Here is a 21,754-nt window from a genome sequence, read left to right on the forward strand (position 1 = left end):
CCGTAAGGATGAGCACAAAAGAAAATTATGAGAACAAACAACTTGAAACCTTAAGTAAAATAGCTATTTGCCTTTTCCTGTTACATAATTGTCAGGCAGGAAGAAAACATGTTTGAAGAGGACAGTGACCAGGAAGGCTTGGGTCAGTTCATGAGGTCTTCCATAAAAGGATATGCCCGCACTTACTTGAACAGTTGGAGAGATCAGGAGGGCCCCAGTAGGCTAGAGATGCATTGGACGAATCCTGATAACTATGAAAAGAGAAAGGACATTTCAAATAACTGATATCAATAGCACTATACGAGACACAGTTAATTTATACTACATTTCAGAATTGATACTACCATCTGACAAAGTTTTTTTTTTTAAATGAAGCTGTGATGCACTAGGGGAGGGGGGAAAACACACCGAAACATCATACGTATCTTTTTTAATTGTTTAAAAATCAGTTGCATGCATAAAGAAACCAAGATGCTAAGCGCTTATCTATACAGCACTTAGCTACTTTGAAAGGGATCATAATAGACCACAGAGTGACTGAATGAGAGAAAAATGTGGAAGAAACACTCAAAATCCTAAGAATGACCTCAGTTACCTGTCTGACAGAAGCTGGTGGAGCCCCTAAGGCTATATACTCCTACTCACCCTTCAAGACTGAAACTCAAATGACCCCTGTGACTCAATTTCTAGTCAAATAACAGGCCTACATAAGGTGACCAATTAAAGGCAGGGAGGAAAGCACTCCTTTGGGTAATAAATACACAAGATCAGAAGGGCAGTATAAGCTGAGAGATAAAGATCGGCCAACAGGAATATACACTTACCAAAAAGACAAATGGAAACAGACAAGAAGCTGGCAGGTAATGGGAAGAATGTTTTTACATTGTAGGGATTATATTCAATGTCAGGAAACAACGTGTGTAACAGCTTGTTGGACGGATAGCCAGTGTCCTCTGTAAACATTCACTCAAATCCCAATGGAAATGTAAAACAAGTAACAGCATCCCAAATAAGGTATTCTAACCTAGGATACAGTAGATGACCGGAGGTAGAGAAAGCACATCTGGTATCATGAGGTCATGAGCCAAGTACTGCTTTACAAGCTTTCTTCCTATAGTATGATTTTTAATCATTGTCTAACTGTTAAATAGATTGAGGTCCACATTTCAAGGTAAGAAAATGGATTTTTATAGGCTGTGCTGCAATCTCAAAGGCATGCGGTTTGAATTAACCAGCCGCTCTATGGGGGGAAGATGGGCAATCTCCTCCCGTGTGATTTATTGCTTCTGAAAACCTGTGGGAGGGTTAGCTATGCACAGGTTCTGACTCAAGACAATAAGAAAGAATGTTCTATGGCCTCACAGCCAGGGAGAACTAGTCTCTACGTCACTAAAACAAAGGACACAACAGTTGGGTCATTGCAACTCTAGGAAACCCTCCATCATTTTCTCTGGCTATAAACCTCTTATGAGGGGAGATTATCCATCCTTCTCAAAAGGAGGCGGATTTGAGTGGTTAACATTTGGTCAGCAACACAAGTAACTAAAATCACCACCACCACCATCAGTGTCTTCTTGTCTCTGAAGACAACCCCCCCCACCTACACACACACGTCTGTCTAGTAAAATGCACCAGTCCTTATACATGACCAGTTTCTGAATTATCAAAATAGATTTTTTTTTCTTTAGATCTATTTTGAGTCAAGGAAGAAGTTTTTGGTTGAACATTCAGGGAAAATCTACATCCAGCCGCTTAGCAAAACATGACCTCCACTGGATCTCATCTCTATTCTCCCTTTGGTCTCGGAATTGCAGGTGCTGGTTCCAGGCCTGTCAGCAGATTCCCTATACAATTTGCTTTGCTCTGGAGCCACTCTTTCATATTCAATTTCCTGACTCTGTTGATGGTGAAGCTTAAATACGCATGTTACTAGAAAGAAAACACTGGCTTTCTAGGTTAACTACTGGCCTAAGTGTTATTCTCTACTGAGTATATGATTTAAGTAAACACAGAGAGGCCTACCTTTTTCCATAATTAAAACAATGCACAGAATCATCATGTATTGTGTGTAATATGAATGGAACTGTACCTCCCATAAAGATATGCTGAAGTTGTCACCCTGCACTGAATGTAACCTTGTTTGAGGAAAGAGTTTCTTTTATGCTACCAGATACAATGAGTTCATAACAAAGTTGAGTGGGCTTTCCTCTCAACCCCTCTGAGCAACATTTTTTTTAAAATGACACTTATGGAAAAAGTCTCACACAGGGAGGAGATACCATGTGAAGATCTCTGTACAAATCGAGGAACATCTGCAACACTGGGACTGCAATAATTACGAAACGGAATGAGGTAGTATCTCTCACTACCCAGGAGAAATCTAGATGCTAGTTTAGATTTTTAGCTTCTAGAACTATAAAAATACAAATTTCTATTCTTTAAAACTATCCACGTTTGGGCATTTTGTTATGACTGTCCCAAGAAATTAGGATAATATACAATACTAGGAGAGTAGATAATATGTGTTTGTTGACATGAGTCAATGAGAGAATTACCATATCCGTAGAGCCTTAAACCCAGGTTTCCCAAGACAGGGTAGCATATATTCAGAAGGCTGGATGCCGGGCCAGTTGTAGCCTTTAGGGTTCTCATTTGGAGGGCAAGTACCTATGTGAATATAAAAACAACAAAGGACACATGAATCCATTTAAATTAGTGGTGACAAGATGAGGTCAAAACTACAAGGTTGGTAATTTATATTTTTCTTTTCTGTGTAATACAAAAATACTAGTTTTAAGATGTTCTAAATGTATACAAGTTGATAGATTAGGTAAAACAAATATTAACTCTATTCCAGATAATAAAACTGCATCTTATAACACCATCAAGCTAAAAAAAGGAAAATCCCCACAGCATTAGCAGGTATAAGCATATATGCAACATTTTCATTTCAAAGTAAATCAGTAAAAGCATATAAAATTAATAAAATGAAGCAACAAAGTTTTATTCACAGTATACAAAGTAACACATAGAATGAACTATCAAGAGCCACTTCCCGCCTGGAATGAAGTCTATTACCATGGTAACACAGCCTCATATAGTTTCCAGGTATAAATAAATCTTTACGGAAGCAGACTGCCATATGTTTCTCCCACAGAAGAGCTTATGGGGTTTGAACTGCCAACCTTTCAGTTAGCAACCAAGTGCTCCATGGCTGTACTATCAGGATTTCCTAATAAGAAAAATTTCCTAAGAAGGATTTCCTAAAAGAAAAGCAATCTTGCAAAATATAAAATACATTCTTGTTAGAGAAAAACCTACAAAACAGCGCATCCATAGTGTTTCCATTGAGTGGAGAGAAGACTTTATTTAAAAATATCTGTATGTTCGAACTACATCTTCTGCCTGGATATTTGGGGGGGGATGGTAAGAGGATGCCTGTGAGCTGACTCCACATGTCATATCCAGGCTCCACCATTCATCACCTCATTTTACATATTTTGAAAACTCTCCAGACGTAACCTTTTGCTGTTGTTATTCTCTTTATTGAGGTTTCAATTAAGCCTATAAACACAGTTCTACAAAACACCTATTATGAGGAAATTAAAGTCACTCACCCAGTTGCCGCACGCTCACTCTAAACAGCCTCAAGCCCTCATCCAGGGAATCATTGTTTGTTAAGAGCTTCTGCTGAATGGTTCTTCCTTCTAAGTTGTCATTGTTGGTAGCGTTGTAAACAAGAAGGGCCCAAATCATCAACCTAAGGAAAAATTCATACAGAACCATTGGGGACGTTGTTGACTGGATGACTGTTCCTCATCAAGAAAAAGAAAACAAGTGGGTATGTTAGTGAGAACGTCCATCTCTAAGTGACGAGACTCAGGAGCTCTCCAGGTGCCCATGGACTCTCTGATGCTATGTAAATTAAAACATTAATGTCTTTTAAAAAATTAAAATTTATCAAGGGAGCTCTGGTGGCCTAGTGGCAAGAAGCTGCACTGCAATTCCAGAGGTACGTAGTTCGAATCCACCAGATGCTCTGCTGGAGAAGCAGGGGTAATCTCTTCTTGTACCAGTCAGATCCGATTTGATGGTACACACACAAAAAAGAATATAATTCTTAAAAAAAATTTTAAAAATACAAATTTATATTTATCATAAGAGATTATATGTAGACTTCTGTTGCCATAAGTGTGGGCTTTTTGTTTATTTAATCTTTTCTAGATAGGGTGTGTGTACCTTTTAACCCTCCAACCTTCACTACTAGACTTGTGCTAAAACTTTTTGATTCTCAATGACTGGCCACATATGAAAGCCCAAGACAACTGCCAGGCATTTTTCTTTACCTAGCATAAAGGGGTACACTGTTAAATTGATTTAGCAGATACTCCCAAATTATCATTATCTGATGACAAAACCTTTTCAATTCTCTCTTATTTATGAGACAGGTGGTACCAAGAGGTCAAGGTGGAGAACAGGGTTTACTTGGAAAAGAAACCGAGCCTAAATTCTAGGCTGAAAGAACAAGAAAACTTAAACCTTTATTGACTCTGGATTTCTATAAATAAAGTTATAAATATGGTCATGTTACTGAGTAATTCAATGCAACTCAAATTTTCTAAATGGTGACTATAGTCTAGAAGCAAAAGATACGAAGAAGAGACTGAGACATCAACAGTATTAATGTAATAAAGAACCAGTAGGAGACTCAGAAAGAGCTAAATCAAAACTCACGCAAATGCAAGCTTTCTTTTTGTTTTTTTCTTTATTTCAAGGCTCTTACTCTGTGCAATGCTAATGAGTAAATTAATATCAGCAGGAAATGTCTCTTGACATTTTTTTCTGACTTGACTGACTTTTACTTAACTATAAAGTACATGCAAAACCAATTTAATTTCTTATTTTTACCAAGAAAATATGAACAGTAACTCTAAATCCATCTCTACATTTTTATCATCTACCTACCTCCATACCTACTCACCTCTCTGTCTATCTACTGCGGAAGAAGATATCTCCTTACTAAGAACTATGTGGGGAAGCCATAATTCAGATCCACCTGATGGAATTCGGATTCAAATTACATTACAAAACTAGACATTCTTCATGACTATAAATGAGAGCATTATACTGCTGAAAACATCTCAAGATGGCTTGGAGAAATCTCTTGTGCATATTCTCCAAGGAATGAAGTTGATGAAACTCATCAAAGCAAATGTGGAATCACAGATTCCTCTAGGATTCTCCTAATGGTAAAACTGTTGAAAGAGTGAAGGTCTACCAGCTCACAGACTTCCAAATACCTCACAGCATATGTGCATAAAAGGCCACAAGGCACTTCAATCTACATTGTTGAGGGGTTTATGGTTTAGGAAAATTAAACCTGGGGTTTTTAAGTCGGAAAAAGTTAAGTTTCCACGCATCATTTGACTTGTGAAATTACTTGTGAAGAATATTCTTCTACAGATGTGGCACACAATCTCTTTAAGGTTATGACTTTTCCATCTCCTCTAAGCATTTATAAGTACTTTATATGGCCCAAGGTTAGAAGAGAAGTACTGAAAATGGACTCTGTGGTTTGTCAGCACCTAACTGAAGAAAGTCACAGAATATCCAAACTTATAGGACTTTTTATAAGAAAGTATGCACTCAAACCCTGCAAAATGTTGGTACTACAATTTGAAGTTGGCATTACAAATTGAAGCTTTTCTATCCAAATGATATCACAGCCACAGCTAACAGCAGAAATCAAAACTATTCACCCCACACTGGAGTAAATAAAATATTTTGTCAGCTAAAGAAGATCTTTATTTTCTTATATCATCAAGGCTTGGTGTTTGCAACAAAGCCTCCACCTTCTTCAGACTCTGAGGACTAATGAATAACATGGTGATGGTGTAAGATAAAGTATTGTCAACACTAGCTACTATGTCAAAAACAACACTAGCTACTATATCAAAATCAACACTAGCTACAATGTCAAATCATACCAATAGCATTGCTTGTGAAATAGCTACAGAGCATTCCACATAGACAGTAGCTTATTTTCCTTTATATAAGCCCATTAGTAGTATCAGTGAAAAGGAAATAGTAAGAATATTGAAATATGTATAAAGCCCCAAAAAAGAAAAAGAGAAAGAACAAGTGACTTTTGCTATTCAATGTTAAATGAAATGAAGGAATAGCTCCATTCTGGTCTCCTAAATATCTATGCCAATCTCAAGGACAGAGGGTTATATTATTCTCATAATTCACTCTGAAAACCGACTTATCTCTCAACCATCTACAGCTTGCTGTTTACATGTAGCCCATATTTCAGGATGAGCCACAAGGAAATGTGATTGGAATGGGGAACTGTGGCACTTCAAGAATCTTTTAAATGTTTTACCAAAAAGAATTCTTTGATCTAACTTGCTGAGATAAGCCTTGCCACTCTAGTGACTGAGACAGTGAACTTCTCTTTCTCTTATGTACTGAGAAGATAATTAGCATAATGAATTGTGGAGGGTACTGTATGCCTTAACACAGCAATTTAGGAATAGCCATCTATTTCCCCTGGCCTTATCTCTGTTTTGTTTTGGTTTTTTTTACTCCTCTCTCTCATCCTGAAAATTGGAGCTATTTTATTTTTCTATGAAGTCATGTTCTATCTATTGTTACCATCAAACCAGTCTATACCTGAATAAGCCGGTCTCTTGTGGCTTTGGTTTCCTGTCTGTCTGGGGCATAGAAGAGGACAGACAGCATTATCTGAAGCTTTGGCCTGTGTTAAGTGATACAACCCAACTGAAAAAGAGTAGTGCTGAAGAAGGTGTGTTACAACTAGTGAACTGAAGTTTTGAGGAAAACAATAAAAGTCTCTAAAGGTTCATCAATGAGTAAATGAACAGAGAATAGCAAACAAAAGAAATGGGGGGAAAGCTACAAGTATAATTATAACAACAGTACTGAGGGTTCATCCCAAACAAACTCCAAATACAGGGATTTTTATATACACACTGACCTATTTCATTCTCCTTCTGTGAAACTGTACCACAGAGTTCAACCAATTAGAAAAACTGAGATTATATAAACTTAAATACCTTTGAAAAGGCAAGAACTATAGTGATGCTGATATGCACTAACAATAGCTGGTTTAAAACTACCAGGTACACAATCCCCCCCACACCTTTTCTTTTGCTTTTCAAGGAGCAAACCAGGGGGGGGGGGGTTGTGCAGGGAGAAGGGTGCAACAATGAATGAATGGAATTCCAAAGTCTCTGTAGATGTTCATTGAAATGAAAAATAAACAACCTAAATTTAAAAAAAAAAAAAAGAACCACAAAAAAACCCAAAAACCTACCAGGTAGAAGAATGATATAAATAAACTAAAAAGGACAAAGCTGGCTCTCTAGAGAAGGGCACCAGCTGGCAAGACCCCAAATGAGCACTGCCCCAGTTACTGGACAAATGCGCTACAGGTGCTCATTGGGAATTATTTTTCAAAGGTGAATGAGATGTAGCAGGAGGGCTGAAAAGTAAATTCTTTGGCCAAATAGGCAGAGGAATGCAGACACCACCGAGAACACATGGGAGACCTGTGTTTTCCAGATCATCAAGGAAAAGGAAAAGAGACAGAACACAAGAAAAATGTTTCACTAATCTGATAGTTCAAGCTAGCCTACAAAAACAAGACAGTTCAATATAATTTTTTATTGTTTTTTCAATGTTGAATAGAAATAAGGAAATTATTAAAAGCCTTGTAAACTCTAATACAGTATATCTTTTTTAAAATTTTCTAAAAGCAAGAATAAATCACCTCAAGAGGAATACACTATCATGGCCATATATCCACAACATCAACTCCATCCACTGAAACAGAGCAAAACTTGGGAGGACATTTGCTTTTCAGCTAATTTTCCAATTACTATAGAGATATAATATAAACACTGAAAATTCTAAATTTCTTCCATTTAAGAGTTTAAGATTTTTAACTCTCACTGAACTTTGAACAATAGGCTCTCACAAGAGTGGGAATAGGCATTAAATTACCTTCTGCTTAAGTCATGGTGCTGACATAAATTTTAAAAATGAAGATTTCAGAGTATTATCTCGTGATTTTAAAGGGTGAAAAGATTTTTTATATTTAATACCAATATTATTATATTATTATCAAGCCATTAAAAAAAGGAGAGAATCCCCAAAACACAATATACTGTTTTCACTTTCAATGTCTCCAAAATTTCGTATAGGTAAGAAGTTATGAGGCCACTCAGGTGGCCTAGGGGTAAGAAGCTGCACTGCAATCCTAAAAGCATGCAGTTCAACTGGCTGTGATCAGTTAGCTGTGGCCTCCACTGCACTCGGACCAGCCGGCACGCAGTTTAAAACTGTCACCAGCTCTGTGGAATAAAGATGGGCAATCTCCTCCCTTGAGATTCACTGCCTTTGAAAACCCACTGGAAGTTCATCTGTGGGTCGGTTTACACTTGACCAAGACAGAACACAATAACAATAACAACAACAACAAGGAGGTATAATAAATTGGAAGACTGAAAATATTAACTTAGATATTTTAAATGTTAAATTCAGATTTCTTTTTCAACAGACATACATTTCTAGTAACTCTTTAATGGTATTAAGCAAAAAATAATCTAAATAAAAGCTCATTAGCAATGATTACCTTAATTGTGGTACTTGAGTAAATTTTGTTGTCCTATCTAATTGGTTTTATTTCAATACCAGATCACAAACAGACAATAACATTATGCTCACTATGAAAGACTTTTTCATGATTACCTTGAATCATCCTCAGTGCTTCTCTTGACTTTAATCTTGTCCTCTCCAGTGTTCAGATGAAGACTAAAATACAAATACTTACATTCGTTATCATTCTCCACACTCTACTATCACTAACAACAAAACTTGGGGAGGTGAGAGAAAGAGGGGGAAGGGTCATCCTAAATCAGCATTTCCAAACCAAACGTGTTCTGAAATAGTAGCTCCTTCTTATTCCCACAACAAAATGACACTGTGGTCAAATACAGCAGGTTAACTATATACTTGTTGTCTTGTGAAGATGTATAATGCTTATTATTCTGTTAAAGAGTCTGAAAATTTATCACACAAAGAAATATGTTTCATTTAAACAATATCGTCCCCAGCTTTTCTGACCATGGAACCCCTTTTTCTGTGCCAAGGACTGTCATATCTCATTGGCTCATTCCATACAGGCTTAGGGCTCATGAACAACACTAAGGATGAGAACTTTAATTTTATAACAATAAAAATAATGTACAAATAAGGATACGTAATCTTAGAGTAATCTTGATGTAATATAATCTTGGTCAGAGAGTTTAGTGGAGGATTTAGAGGTAGAAGGAATTTTAAAAGTTTGGTTGCAAGCATATCGCAAATGTCTTATATAGAAAAATGTGGTCTTTAAGTAGGTGCATACAACGCAGGAATGCTCTGGATGGTCCACCAGGGCAAGAGAAGAACCTAAGACAGTTTATATTTAAAGTTCATTGTCCTTTAGGTTTTTTGATATATTATAAAATATATTAGTCATTTCATAAGCAATATATTTAAAAGTAGAAATTTTGGTGCACACATGCAATTTGTTTTAAAAAATGGTATGGGTATATGATAAAAAATTGAGACATTATTCCTACAGCATTGGGACCCTCTGTGCAGAGCAATGACATCATATGTTGCTGATGTTAGGTGCCACTGAGTTGTCTATGATTCACAGTGACCTTAAGAACAGCACGTCTGAACCTTACCCTATCCTGTTCCAACCTCAAGATTTCTGTCCTGCTAAAGCTGAATTATTGTGGCAAATCAGTGTGCCGATCCACCTTGGGAAGGGTCTTTCTTGCTTTAAAAAAATTGATTATGGTCCACGTGTGTATGTGCATACATGTACGTGTATTTGTGTGCAGGTATGTGTGTGGGTTAAATTAAAATTAAAACAGAATAAAATGATCTCAAGAATAGGTTTGAAGCCTTGAACATCAATGATCAAAGACCAGATGAGCTGTGAATAATATCAAGGATATCATCCATGAAGAAAGCAGTCATTACAAAGAAAAAATAAAAAGATTTTTATTTTTGAGAAAGAAAAAAATCTAAATAGATGCCAGAAGAGACTCTAAAAATTGTACTAGAGCATCAAGAAGGCAGAACAAAGGGGAAATATACTGAAGAAAAAGAGCTAAACAGAAGATTTCAAAGGGAAGCTTGAGAAGACAAAGCAAAGTATTATAATGAAATGTTCAGAGAGCTGGAATTGGAGAAGGAAAATAGGGAAAAACTTGTTCTATATTTCTCAATCCAAGACAACTGAAAAACAAATTTATAGTTTAGTTGCAATATTGAAAGATGCTATATTGAATGACCCAGAAAACATCAAAAGAAGATGGAGGGAATACACAGAATCACTATACCAAAAAGAACTGATTGACACTGAAAAATTTCAGAAAGAATCATAAGAGCAGGAGCCAATAAGAATGGAGGAAGAAGGGGAAGCTGTATTGAAGGCATTGGCCAAAAATAAGGTCCCAGAAATCAATGGGATACCTACCAGCTGACTTGTTTCAATTAACAAATGCAGTCCTGTATGTGCTCACCAGTTTATGCCAGGAAATTTGGAGAACAGCTGTCTAGCCAACAAATTGGAAGAGGTCCATTTTTGTTACCATTCCCAAAATAGATGATCTAACATAATATGGAATTATCAAACAGTATTATTAATGTCATATGCAAATAAAACACTCTGAAGAGAATTAAAAAATGGCTAGAACAGTATACAGACAGGGAACTGCCAGAAGTTCAAACAGGATTTTAAAAAAAGCTGTGGCACCAAGGATATCATTGCTGATGTCAGATGGATCTTGGCTGAAAGTAAAGAACACCAGAAGAATGACTATTATGCTTTAACTAAACAAGCTTGGAAGCAGGAGTGGCATCCACTTGCCTCTGGAAACCCTATTACACTGAAGAAAGGATGAAAGTCATGCAAGTGTCAAGGACTTTCATTCACAGGGATCCTATTAGTCGTCTATGACTTGACAGCATTTAATGACAACAACAGCATGCAAGGACAGTTAACTGTGTGGATCATAACAAGTTATGGCTAACATTGAGAATAACAGGAATACGAGAGTATGTAAGTAAGCTGAGAGTACTTAACCTATACCGAGAGCAGGAGGCTTTTGTGCAAAACAAAGCAAGGGAACACTACATGGTTTAAAATTAAGACTGAAGTGGGTCATGATTGTATTCTCTCTCCATACCTATTCAATCTGTATGCTGAGCAAATTATTCTTGAAGCTGAACTCTAGGGAGAGGAATGTGGCATCAAAATCAGAGGGAGACTCATCAATAACCTGTGTTATGCAGATAAAACTACCTTGCTTACTGAAAGTGAGGAAGTCTTGAAGCACTTGTTGCAGAAGATCAAGGAATACAGCCATCAATATGGATTGCATTTCAATGTCAAGAAAAGAAAGATTTGTACTATTGTTCATGACAGATGGAGAAAAGATTGACTGTCAACAATTCACCTTACTTGGGTTCCAGAATTAACATCCTGGGTATCAGTAGTCAGGAAATCAAAAGATTTGTTGCACTAGTAAAGTCTGCAGTATTATGTCAATTTGAGGACTCAAGTGCATCTGAAAGATCACGTCCTATGCATCTGAGACCTGGACAGTGAATAAGGATGACAGAAAAATTGATACCTTTGAGCTGTGGTGTTGGAGAAGAGCACCGAACATCTCATGGACGGCCAAGAGAACAAACAAATATGACATAGAGAGGGTGCAGCCAGAACTTTTGGAGGCAAAGATCATGAGGCTTTGCCTCTCATACTTTGAGCATGTTTTTAGGAGAGGAACTTGTTGCTTAGAGAGGAACATGATGCTCAGAAAGGCAGAGGGTCGGCGAAGGAGAGGAAGACCCTCGAACCAGGTTGATCGATATAGTGACTGCCACAATAGGCTCTAAAGTGCTGGAAAGTGTGAGGTTCGAATAATTATAGGACAAGGTTCAGATCTGCTGTTCATAGGATCGCTATGGCTTTTCTACTCGATACAATAGCACCTACCAAAAATAACAACAATGTGTATTGGTACTCTCAGAGTGAAGAAATCAAGATACACAATTTCTAAAACTTCTTAAAAGAATTCATCCTGTCAATTACCTGATATTAACCACATACACAGTGTAGTTCCAATTCTGGAATGTTGAATTGAGCTGGAAAAAAATGCAATAGGAAAGGGTGAGTTTTGAGCATTTTCTTGTTTTCTTTTATCTGAATCAAGTTTCTTCCCTCCCTAAAGATAAGTTGTTATTGGACTAAGACCCTGGGAAAATCCTGGAGAGTTGGAGAAGTCAAAGGTAAAGATAAGAGCTACCGGATCATTGTATGCCAGGAACTCTCTGAAAATGTTATTCCTTTCAAGCCTCAAAACATCCCAGGAGATAGGAATTCTTTCTCCCATCTTAAAGATGAAGAAAGTGAGTTCCACAGAGATGAAACAGCTTGACTAGTGTTTCCTAAGGAGCAGCTAGATTTCTTACTGAACCTGTCAGTCTAGAAAACTAATACTTTCTTCTGTGCCTCACATCATAGGTGTCTATTAAGATTCTTACTATAACACTGAGAACATATCTGTAACAGAGTAGCACAAAAGTAGTACTTTTCATATTCTTTAGTTAAATAAACATCAAGATGCAATAAAACATGTTTCTCTGGTAATTATTCTCTAATAAAGATAGTGTAGAAAGAAAAACCATTGAAAATCAAACCATGACAGAAATGAAAATTAAGCTCAACATTACTGAGAACAATACACGACTATTATGTGACTATTTCACAGCCTTTATGGGTCTCTGCAGCAGACTTCTCTAATGGAATGCTTTCCAGATGAACACCAAGCTTCCACGGTGTATTTTCCACTGCGATCACACACAGGATTTCCTCATGGACACAACATGCTCCTATTTACATTTCACCTCTTAAGTGGCCCTTCAAGTTTTGCTTCAAACAATCATTTTTACTTCATTGCAAGTCACTGAATGTAAACTTATGCAAACGTTGGCCAAAATGTGACACTGCTTTTTGAAATTGTAAATTTTAACTGGGTGAAACAAGATCAGCCCATGCTCTCTCTACTACAAAAAGCCTGCCTTAGTATTTTGCATCTTAAAGGAAAAGGATCCAGGAAAATTTCACTTCAGATAATTATGATTCTATACTGAATGCTTTGCAATGCAAACACAATGCAGATGTTCAATGAAAATTACACCTTGTCAGCAATGAAGGAATGAAAACCCAAAATCCCTGTAAATGTTCATTAAAACTAATAAAATTTAATAATTAAAAAAAAAGAAAATTACACCTTGTCTGAAGTATCAGGTTCTTAAATGAATCCTAACTTTCAGCTTTAATATTATCACCACTGAATTTGAGAGTTGGAGAAGTGTATATATTTTAAAATCATTACGACTATAAATGGGGGGAAAAGAGAACAAGCCATATGCTATTGCATGAGGTAAGCCATTTTCCTCCAAAAATGCATATACACACACTTTATTGACTTTATTCAAACAAAAAACTAACATTCACATTGTAAGTAGGACAAACTTCAGAGTATGCAGTGAACAGAAAAGAATGAAGAGAGAAATAGAAAATAGAAAATAAATTTTTGCTATTTTTGTGGATAAGAATTATAAAAATTGTGTAGATTGTATTTGTAAAGGGAAGATGAAAACTTTGTTTTTTAATCGGAAATTATTAAATGTTTCTCTAGGTGATTGCTTAAATTCTAACGTAAATGTTCATCTAGAGAACACTGGTTAAACAAGTCACTACACAGTCACATAATGGGATAATATGCACTGGTTAAAAATTTAAAAGAGAGGTTAATTCTTTTTAATTGCGGGTACATGACATTAAGCATTTGTAAACTCCTACAGAACTGTACAACACAGTAAGAGTTGATTTACTGTTAAGTGCTGCCGAGTCAGAACTGACTTATAGCTTATCCTCCTGTGGGTTTTCAGAGTTTATCAACTGAATTCGGGAGACTGCCCCTTCCTCCTGCAGAGAAGCTGATTGATTCAATCTCTGCCTTTAGAAATAGCAGCACAACTCTTTACCTGCCAGGCCACCAGAATACCCATGAGGATGCAAAATGTTAATAATAAGGAAAATTGTGCAGAGGTATGTGTAAACTATGCTTTTATTAATATTAAATAATAATAAAAACACACAGAATAACATGTAGACTATGTTACTTTTATTGTAAAAAGAGAGGAAACAAAATTAATCTACACTCTAATTAAGGAGTTCTGGTGGCCTAGTGGTAAGGAGTTATATTACCATCCCAAAGGCACACAGTTCAAATCCACTGACTATTCTGTGGGAGAAATATGGGCTATCCCTCCCCCTACAATTTACAACTTCTGAAAACCTGCTGGAGGGTCAGTTATGAATCAGTTGCAACTTCAAGGTGCACAACAACACTCTTACTTGCCTTTATAAGCAAAAAGAAACACAATCTATAGGACTGAAAACAAAAAAGGCCCCCAAAATAAACAGTAATTTGTAAACACAAAAAAGCCCCAAAAATAAAAAGTAATTTGTAAATTCATGGGATCTAGACATTATCAGTAAAGTATTAAAATTCATTTCAAAAACAGTCCTGAAAATGTATGGTTATAACAGTTAATAAAGACATTCATAAAAATCCATTTTGGGGCCCGCTTAGGCAGCACATATACTAAAATTGGAATGATACAGAGAAGATTAGCATGGCCCCTGCGCAAGGATGACACACAAATTTGTGAAGCATTGCATATTTAAAAAAAAAAAAACAAACCATTTTCATTGTTTGTTATTTTCCTTATTTAAGTCACTACAAATATTAGTTTCCACTCCTGAACTTTTATTTAAATGCACTTCTCTACACGTAAATGCAGTACCTCCTGTCTGTTCACACATAACAAGCTTTGTCAGAATTGCAGTATAATCTGTGGACTCAGTTATCCTTACGGCACAGCCTTTCCAGAGTTTCAAAGCTGTGTCTCTGTGGATTTCCAGAGGTTAACATTTAAAAGAAACAAAAAAAAAGAAACATTTCGATATTCACTTACCCATTCGGCTACCTTGCTCTGTACTTTTACCTCAGGATGACGAACAATGTTTTCAAGCACTATGGAAATCCTATAGATAATTCCATCTGTCCATTGGAAAGAGGATTTAGTACATGAATTTTATAATTATCATTTAATTCACATTCTCTTCTTCATATATTTTAAAAGTCTTTATGCAGAACCCAAACCCATGGCTGCTGAGTCACTTCAGATTCACAGCGATCCTTCTTCGAATTTCCCAGGCTGTCAATCCTTATGGCGGAAGGAGACTACTCATTTTTCTCCATTAAAAGCAGCTTGTGGATTGGAACTCCTGGCCTTTCAGTTGGCAGCCTGATACATTATACACTATACAAAATTTGAGATTTTTGTTTTGAGCTTCTTAGGAATAGTTACAAAATAATTTCTTCTTGGAGGTAATTTATAACTCCTAACTTAAAAACTTAACTGCCTACATCTATTTCTTCATTTTTTACTACAGTTTATTCATTCTACAAATAGCTGATTCCTACTGTTGATTTTTAATGTCTAGTTTGATTACTTGGGATGAGACCTTGTTTACTTATTTCCTTTGTATGCTAAAACTAGAATGAGATGTTGAGCAGGAGTTAATTTAGAAAAGAAGAAGAAAAATGGGCATCTATTCACTGTTCTTGGCTCCTTATTTTCCTTACAATGTTTTCTCTAGCAGGAATATTTGCTCCTCAAAACTCAATTTAATCATGAAACATAAAATATTCCTTACAATTTCTTCCCCCAAAATTCACTCTGATGATAATTATATAAGACTTTTAAATTATATTCTGCTTTTTCCACTAGAATCAAAGAAAACACTATTTCTGGATAAGATTCCAGTGGACTAGCTTGTGTTAAGAAGAAAATTTCAAGCATATGAAAGGAAGATTTTTGTGACAATTCTTGAAATATTCTGATATTTCAAAAAATGAAAACCATATTCACCAATGATGGTTTATTCCATTTCTCCAGAGTTATGAAATTTTTAAAAGCAGTCACTGAGTAAAAGAATCTTTTAAAATATGATAAGCTATCAAGAGAAAATTATAATTTTAAATCTTCATTCCTGTCAATCACCCTTCTTCAAGCTTTTGCTTAGGGAACTTATGTGTAAACTAGTACAAGAAAATGTAAAAAAAAATAAAGAAAATGTAGATGAATATAATTTAAAAAATGTTGGGAAACACAGAAATTGAAGAAAAATGACTGGGGAAAAGACACAAATGTGTGCCTCTGGTAACTGCCAAATCTACCACAAAGAAAATTCCTGGCCCACTACTAAAGGCGGGCCTTTCCTGCAGGGAATCAGAGCTGCATGCAAAGGACAGAAAATGCCACGCCTTATTTCAATTTCTGAAACTCTTCAAGTATTGAAGAGTTTAATGTATTGACATTATATTCCTTAAAAAAAACCACCAAAAAAACCCTGAACTACAATAAATAATAATCTTATTCAAAGTAGTTTTGCATATTACCCACTGCCAATGAGATGATTTACCTTCTAGTGATGTTTGGAGGACAGGGTACAGCTGTCTCAAGGGGATCCCACGGCTGTAGTCTTTACTGAAGCTGCCTCATTCCCCCCCACCCTCACCCCCCTGACATAGCTGCAAGTGTTATAACCCAACGTTTAGGTTAACAGTCAAGCGCCCAACCACTGTGTCAATCAGGACTCCTTTACGCAAACAGATCTCATCATACTGAACTATGGGCATGCAATGACTGGCAGGAAAATGAGGTGCCAGGGATCAAAGAGATATTTCAGGATCTTTAAATATTCACTGATGCTGGCCGAGTAACTGACAAGGGACCACTAGGTGGAGACCTAAAGCATGCTTTTGGTACAATGAGAGCATTGGTGTTGCCTTGCTTCAGAAAATACTATAAAATTGCAAAGAAATTTTAAAAAATGTTTAATCTCTTAATGTTTTTGAAACATTCAAACAATGAAGATACATTTGCTTTATATTAAAGTCCTTCCTGACTGAATCGTTACTATAAATAAAAAATACATAAAAAATTACTGAAAAAAAGGACACTGAAAATATTGGAAATTGTTAAATTAGGTAGATGATAGATAGATAGATAGATAATTTTCCCTAGAGTCATATTGCTTTTAGCAAATAAAAGTTTTTATCTCAAGTAACCCTGTGTCTTGTGTTATAGTCTCTGATCTATAAATAATTTTCATGTAGTCTCTTCAAGAAGCTTTCAAATATTTCATTAATTTAGCCAAAAATTACTCAACAGTCTATTTTTTCCTATTTATTAAAAATGTTGAAGGATGTAGTCAGCAACTAATTATGAAGAATGCTCAAGAGTGAATCAGCAGAGCAAGATTTTTTTCAAACGTCTGCTGAAGGGGTGGTGAGAAGGACTTGGGGATTGTACCAAAATTCTTGAGCCAGTCATTATCATCACAGGAAATGCACAATTAAGATAAAACAATGAGGGATTTTCCCTATCGTCATAACCCTCAAATCTTCCTCTCCAATTGATGTAAGAATTCTTGTACTGTCTTACTACAAAAGCTATTCACAAATATTTGTTCCAGGAACCCCCAAAGATGTATAGGTACTGTCTTAATAATGGCACCCATGCCAGGTAAACACCATGATAGACTTCTGTGACAAAAAGAAAAACTATTTAACTATCTTTCCATCTTCTAATCAGATAAGTCTGCCTATCATGCAGAGGTTCCAAGAGGAAATACTGTCTGCTTTTACAGATGTATCATCAAAACAGTACTTCCTTTTCTAATTCTTTTCAGTTAATCTTTCCATTTTTTTTTAAATTTCTGAATAACACTCTCTTTGGAATTTCTTAAGACAAATGATACTTTACCTAAAGTATTTTAAAACATATGAAGTATAGTTGAAAACGCATGTTTGAAAAAATACAGATGTTAAAGAATAAACTAAATGTTATTTTAGATTCAAGATTATATCTTTGGTGACAAAGCAAATTAAAATATGACAAAAACTGGAGTCTTGCTAATCTGACATACAGTTTTTCTATGAAGTTGGCTATGAAGTTAGATTATTTTTTTTTTTAATTGATACAAATATCTTGAGTAATTTGACTACCTAAATACACATTAGAAATGATGTAATAAAAGAACAGAGTTGTAATATGCACTCATAAGCTATATTTTAATAATATTTTTAGAAGAATAAAATGAATGAAAAGAAGATTTGACTTGCTTATGACTAGCCTGACAGAAGTTTTATTTTTCAATTGTACTACTAGATCACTACTGCAAGATTAGAAGACATTTCTAAAGCAACAATATCTAGATCAAGATCTTTTCTTGGGAATATAATTAAAAAGTTCAAATTTCATTCTTTGATGAATACTTAAATTAACAGGTATATCTTGGACAAAGTGCAATCAGAACATTTCTTGAAGGCAAAGATGGTTAAAGCTTCATCTTACATGTATGAGAGGCTATTCCTCAAAATGAGCCATCATGCTTGGGAAGGTGGAGGGTCAGTGAAGGACAAGAGGACCCTCGAAGAGATGGATTGATGCTAGTGTCTATGGCAATGGGCTCAAATGTGTGGAGGATGATAAAGATGGCACTGGATAGGACAGTGTTCACAGGGTCAATATGAGTCATATTCAACTCCACAGCACTTCACAACAACCCCTTACATTCTAAAATACTGTTGTGAAAAGTGGCTGTATATGTTATTTTCTTAGTATATTACCTAAAGGAAAAGATAACATTTCCAGTGAGAATTACAAAGAGAATATCACAGAAAAAAATAACATTTTCAGTAAAGCTAGAAAAGTTGGCGCCCAGAAATTTCCAAGGCAAGCAACTGTGCCTTTCTGGGTGAAGTCTGAGAAAAATTCATACAAATTGCTGTTCACCCCCTGAGTCTAGTTGTCAAGATTTATTTCTTCTCTGGTCTATCAAGTGAATTAATATGTATTTAACCCAAAACATTTTACCCTTAGTATTTTGTGGGGGTCACAGTTATAGTTTCCTTTTAATTTTCTACATAAAAATGTAAATTATGTTATTAAAAAATCTGATAAACGGTAGAGATTTATCTGCTTGTTAAACAATCTCAACCTTTTGTCCCTCCTTACACTGGACATTCCAGGTGAAATCAATAAAACTTTCTAAGTGTTCAGAGGGCTTTTTAAAAAAGGGGGGCGGGGGAATCCCACATGTAATCAACATTATGACAGTTGTGTCTATATTCTTTCCAGTGAATGAAACAGGACTCTCAAACGTATCAACTGAATTAATTACAATTAACAAAAGATCAGGTAATTATTCTTCGAAGTACTTCAAATCTGATCACATCAAAGAAAAATTCTAATTATGTTATAACCTGTATTTTAATATTTTTTTACTCTCTATTTTAAAAAAAAAAAAAGACAATAATTGTTCTGAGACATGGCAGGCAATAGACTCCTGGAGAATTTTGTTTCACTGTTTTCATTATTTTCACTTTTACTTTCTATTTTATAACAAATTATACTAGTGATTTCATTTTTTAATAATGAAATAAATTCCTCATAAAAGCAGAAAAACTGAGTTACTTCAGAGGGGGGAAGAAGTCTCAACAAAAAACTATTAAGTAAATAGAGTGTAACTATATCAAGGATATGGTAAATAATTGTTAATATGGTAACCAAATTTGAGTATACATGTTTAAGAATTTTTTTTTTACCAATCAACGATCTTTGACTATTTTCTAAGTGCTATAATTAAATTTTGATTAATTAAGTGCTGAATTAGATTCTATTTTCTCAACAGCATCAAAATAAGCCATTTAAACAGATTCTAACATTTCCCTGCTTTGTTGAAAGTCCAATGAAGGCTATGACGCAAAGAGAGATGGGCTGAACAAGGCTCTCTTCAAAAATGTTAGAAATGACATGACTGAGTGAATATGGCCCCATTCCACCAAGGCAGGGACTCTGAAGCATCATCTAAATGTTCTTGGGCAGCAGAGGATGTGCCTCTCCTAGAGGGAGAATGCCACAGAGGCTCTTTGTATAGTCATACAAAGACTGAAATACTCTGCTAGAATTATAATATTCCCATCTACTGGCTGGAGGCCATGTGAAATATGCCCTGAAAAGTCCAGCTGCTGTTGCTTTCTGGGGGGTTGCTGGAATTTTTGCTCCATCATAAATCTCCTTGGTGTAACTACCAGAATAACTATAAACACTCTCCTGAATCGATGCCTTTATAACCCTAATGAAATTTATATCTACATTTAATGTAAAATATTCCATACTTCCAACTTAAATATCCTTCCAGAGGAAATTGATATAACCTCAGAGCCCAAAGAAAAAGTGAACTATGTGGAATTCTTGATGCTGGGATTTCAGTCCCTGGTGATACATTACAGGCGTCTTAGCCTTACCAACTAAGACCGTGGTTGAAAAAAACCCCTTTGTTTTGCACATCTCAGATTCAAGCACATGACTGTATTAAAGACAATGGTTTAGTCACCTGCTTGGAATGTCCCTTTCTTAGAAGAAACCAAAATCACAAACTCTGAATTACCAAAAAATGTATATGTATGAGGCTCAGATAGGAGAGTTAAATAAGAACTCAAATTACCAAGCTTTTCCCTCTGCTCATTTCTTAGTTTCAAGGGACAAATAACAAACTGAAAAAAATGTCTTTGAGAAAAGACATAGAGACAGCTACTTGAAATTTTGTCATTCAAAAAGGAATTTATTATTTAGTTGTTAGAAAATCGCATTTCATTTCCCCCCATTACTGTGCAATGATTTCAATGTCACAAATGCCTCGGCATAAGTAATGATTTCATAGCAATATTATCTGAGTAAAGCATGTTTGTGTTTTAAAATTATAAAATCCTTTAAAGACTAGTTTCCTGGAGAGCAAAATCTCAAAAAATTATGAGATCTCAAGAAGAACAGTTGTTTTCAAAGCTCTGTATTACAATGCAGACCAATTCCTTTGGACTGCATATGTTTCTCCTGAAACTTCATCTGGAAATTATTTTAGTTAAAAGTGTAGGCAAGTAGAATCCTTCAGTGTAGAATCCCACAGTGTATTCATTCCACTGGCCACAAAGATGGGGAACTGGAGAGTCTAGTTGTTGTTGTTAGGGGCCACTGAGTCAAGTACAACTCATATTGACCTTGTGAACAATACAACTGAAACCTATCCTATCCTGCGCCATCCTCACAATCTCTGACATACTTGAGCCCCTTGCTGCAGTCACCGTGTTCATTCATCTGGCTAAGGGTCTTCCTCTCTTTCGCTGATGCACCTTTCCAAGTTTAATGTCCCTTTCCAAGGAATGGCCAAGTAACATGTATTTATTTGATTTTTTTACTAGTCTTGTAAATACAAAAAAGCATGCTTAATGGAGTCAAAAGTCTTGGGTAATAAACAAATGTAGCTGAAACAGAAGATACTCTCACCTTTAGAATACAATTTTTATCACACTAGACATAGTACAAACATAAAAGATGATGAGTTCTTACCATCCTGTGGTTTACTGACTGTATTAGTAACAGGCATGTTAGTGGTGACAATGGGTGGTGGAGTACTAGGAGAAGTTACAGTAGCTGGTAATAAAGACGAGAAAGATGTAAT

The 21,754-nt window shown here is 35.7% G+C and overlaps 1 protein-coding gene across 2 annotated transcripts in view; it reads right to left on the minus strand.

The window, feature by feature from the left end:
* The window catches only part of GPR126 (G protein-coupled receptor 126), a 187,460-nt gene that overhangs the window by 59,391 nt on the left and 106,315 nt on the right, over positions 1–21,754 (minus strand). Inside the window, exons 5-11 of one of the 2 annotated variants that reach the window (XM_006891667.1) lie at positions 21,643–21,726; positions 15,139–15,224; positions 12,182–12,234; positions 8,776–8,838; positions 3,618–3,760; positions 2,556–2,667; positions 187–251 (exon numbers count right to left, since the gene is read on the minus strand). In XM_006891667.1, coding sequence (XP_006891729.1) covers positions 187–251; positions 2,556–2,667; positions 3,618–3,760; positions 8,776–8,838; positions 12,182–12,234; positions 15,139–15,224; positions 21,643–21,726 — 606 coding nt within the window. The remainder of the gene's footprint in view (positions 1–186; positions 252–2,555; positions 2,668–3,617; positions 3,761–8,775; positions 8,839–12,181; positions 12,235–15,138; positions 15,225–21,642; positions 21,727–21,754) is intronic. The other variant, XM_006891668.1, reaches the window with a different exon arrangement.

The sequence above is a fragment of the Elephantulus edwardii genome, unplaced genomic scaffold, assembly GCF_000299155.1.
Source record: "Elephantulus edwardii isolate Elephantulus edwardi_28Jun2011 unplaced genomic scaffold, EleEdw1.0 scaffold00102, whole genome shotgun sequence".
Classification (NCBI taxonomy): Eukaryota; Metazoa; Chordata; class Mammalia; order Macroscelidea; family Macroscelididae; genus Elephantulus; species Elephantulus edwardii.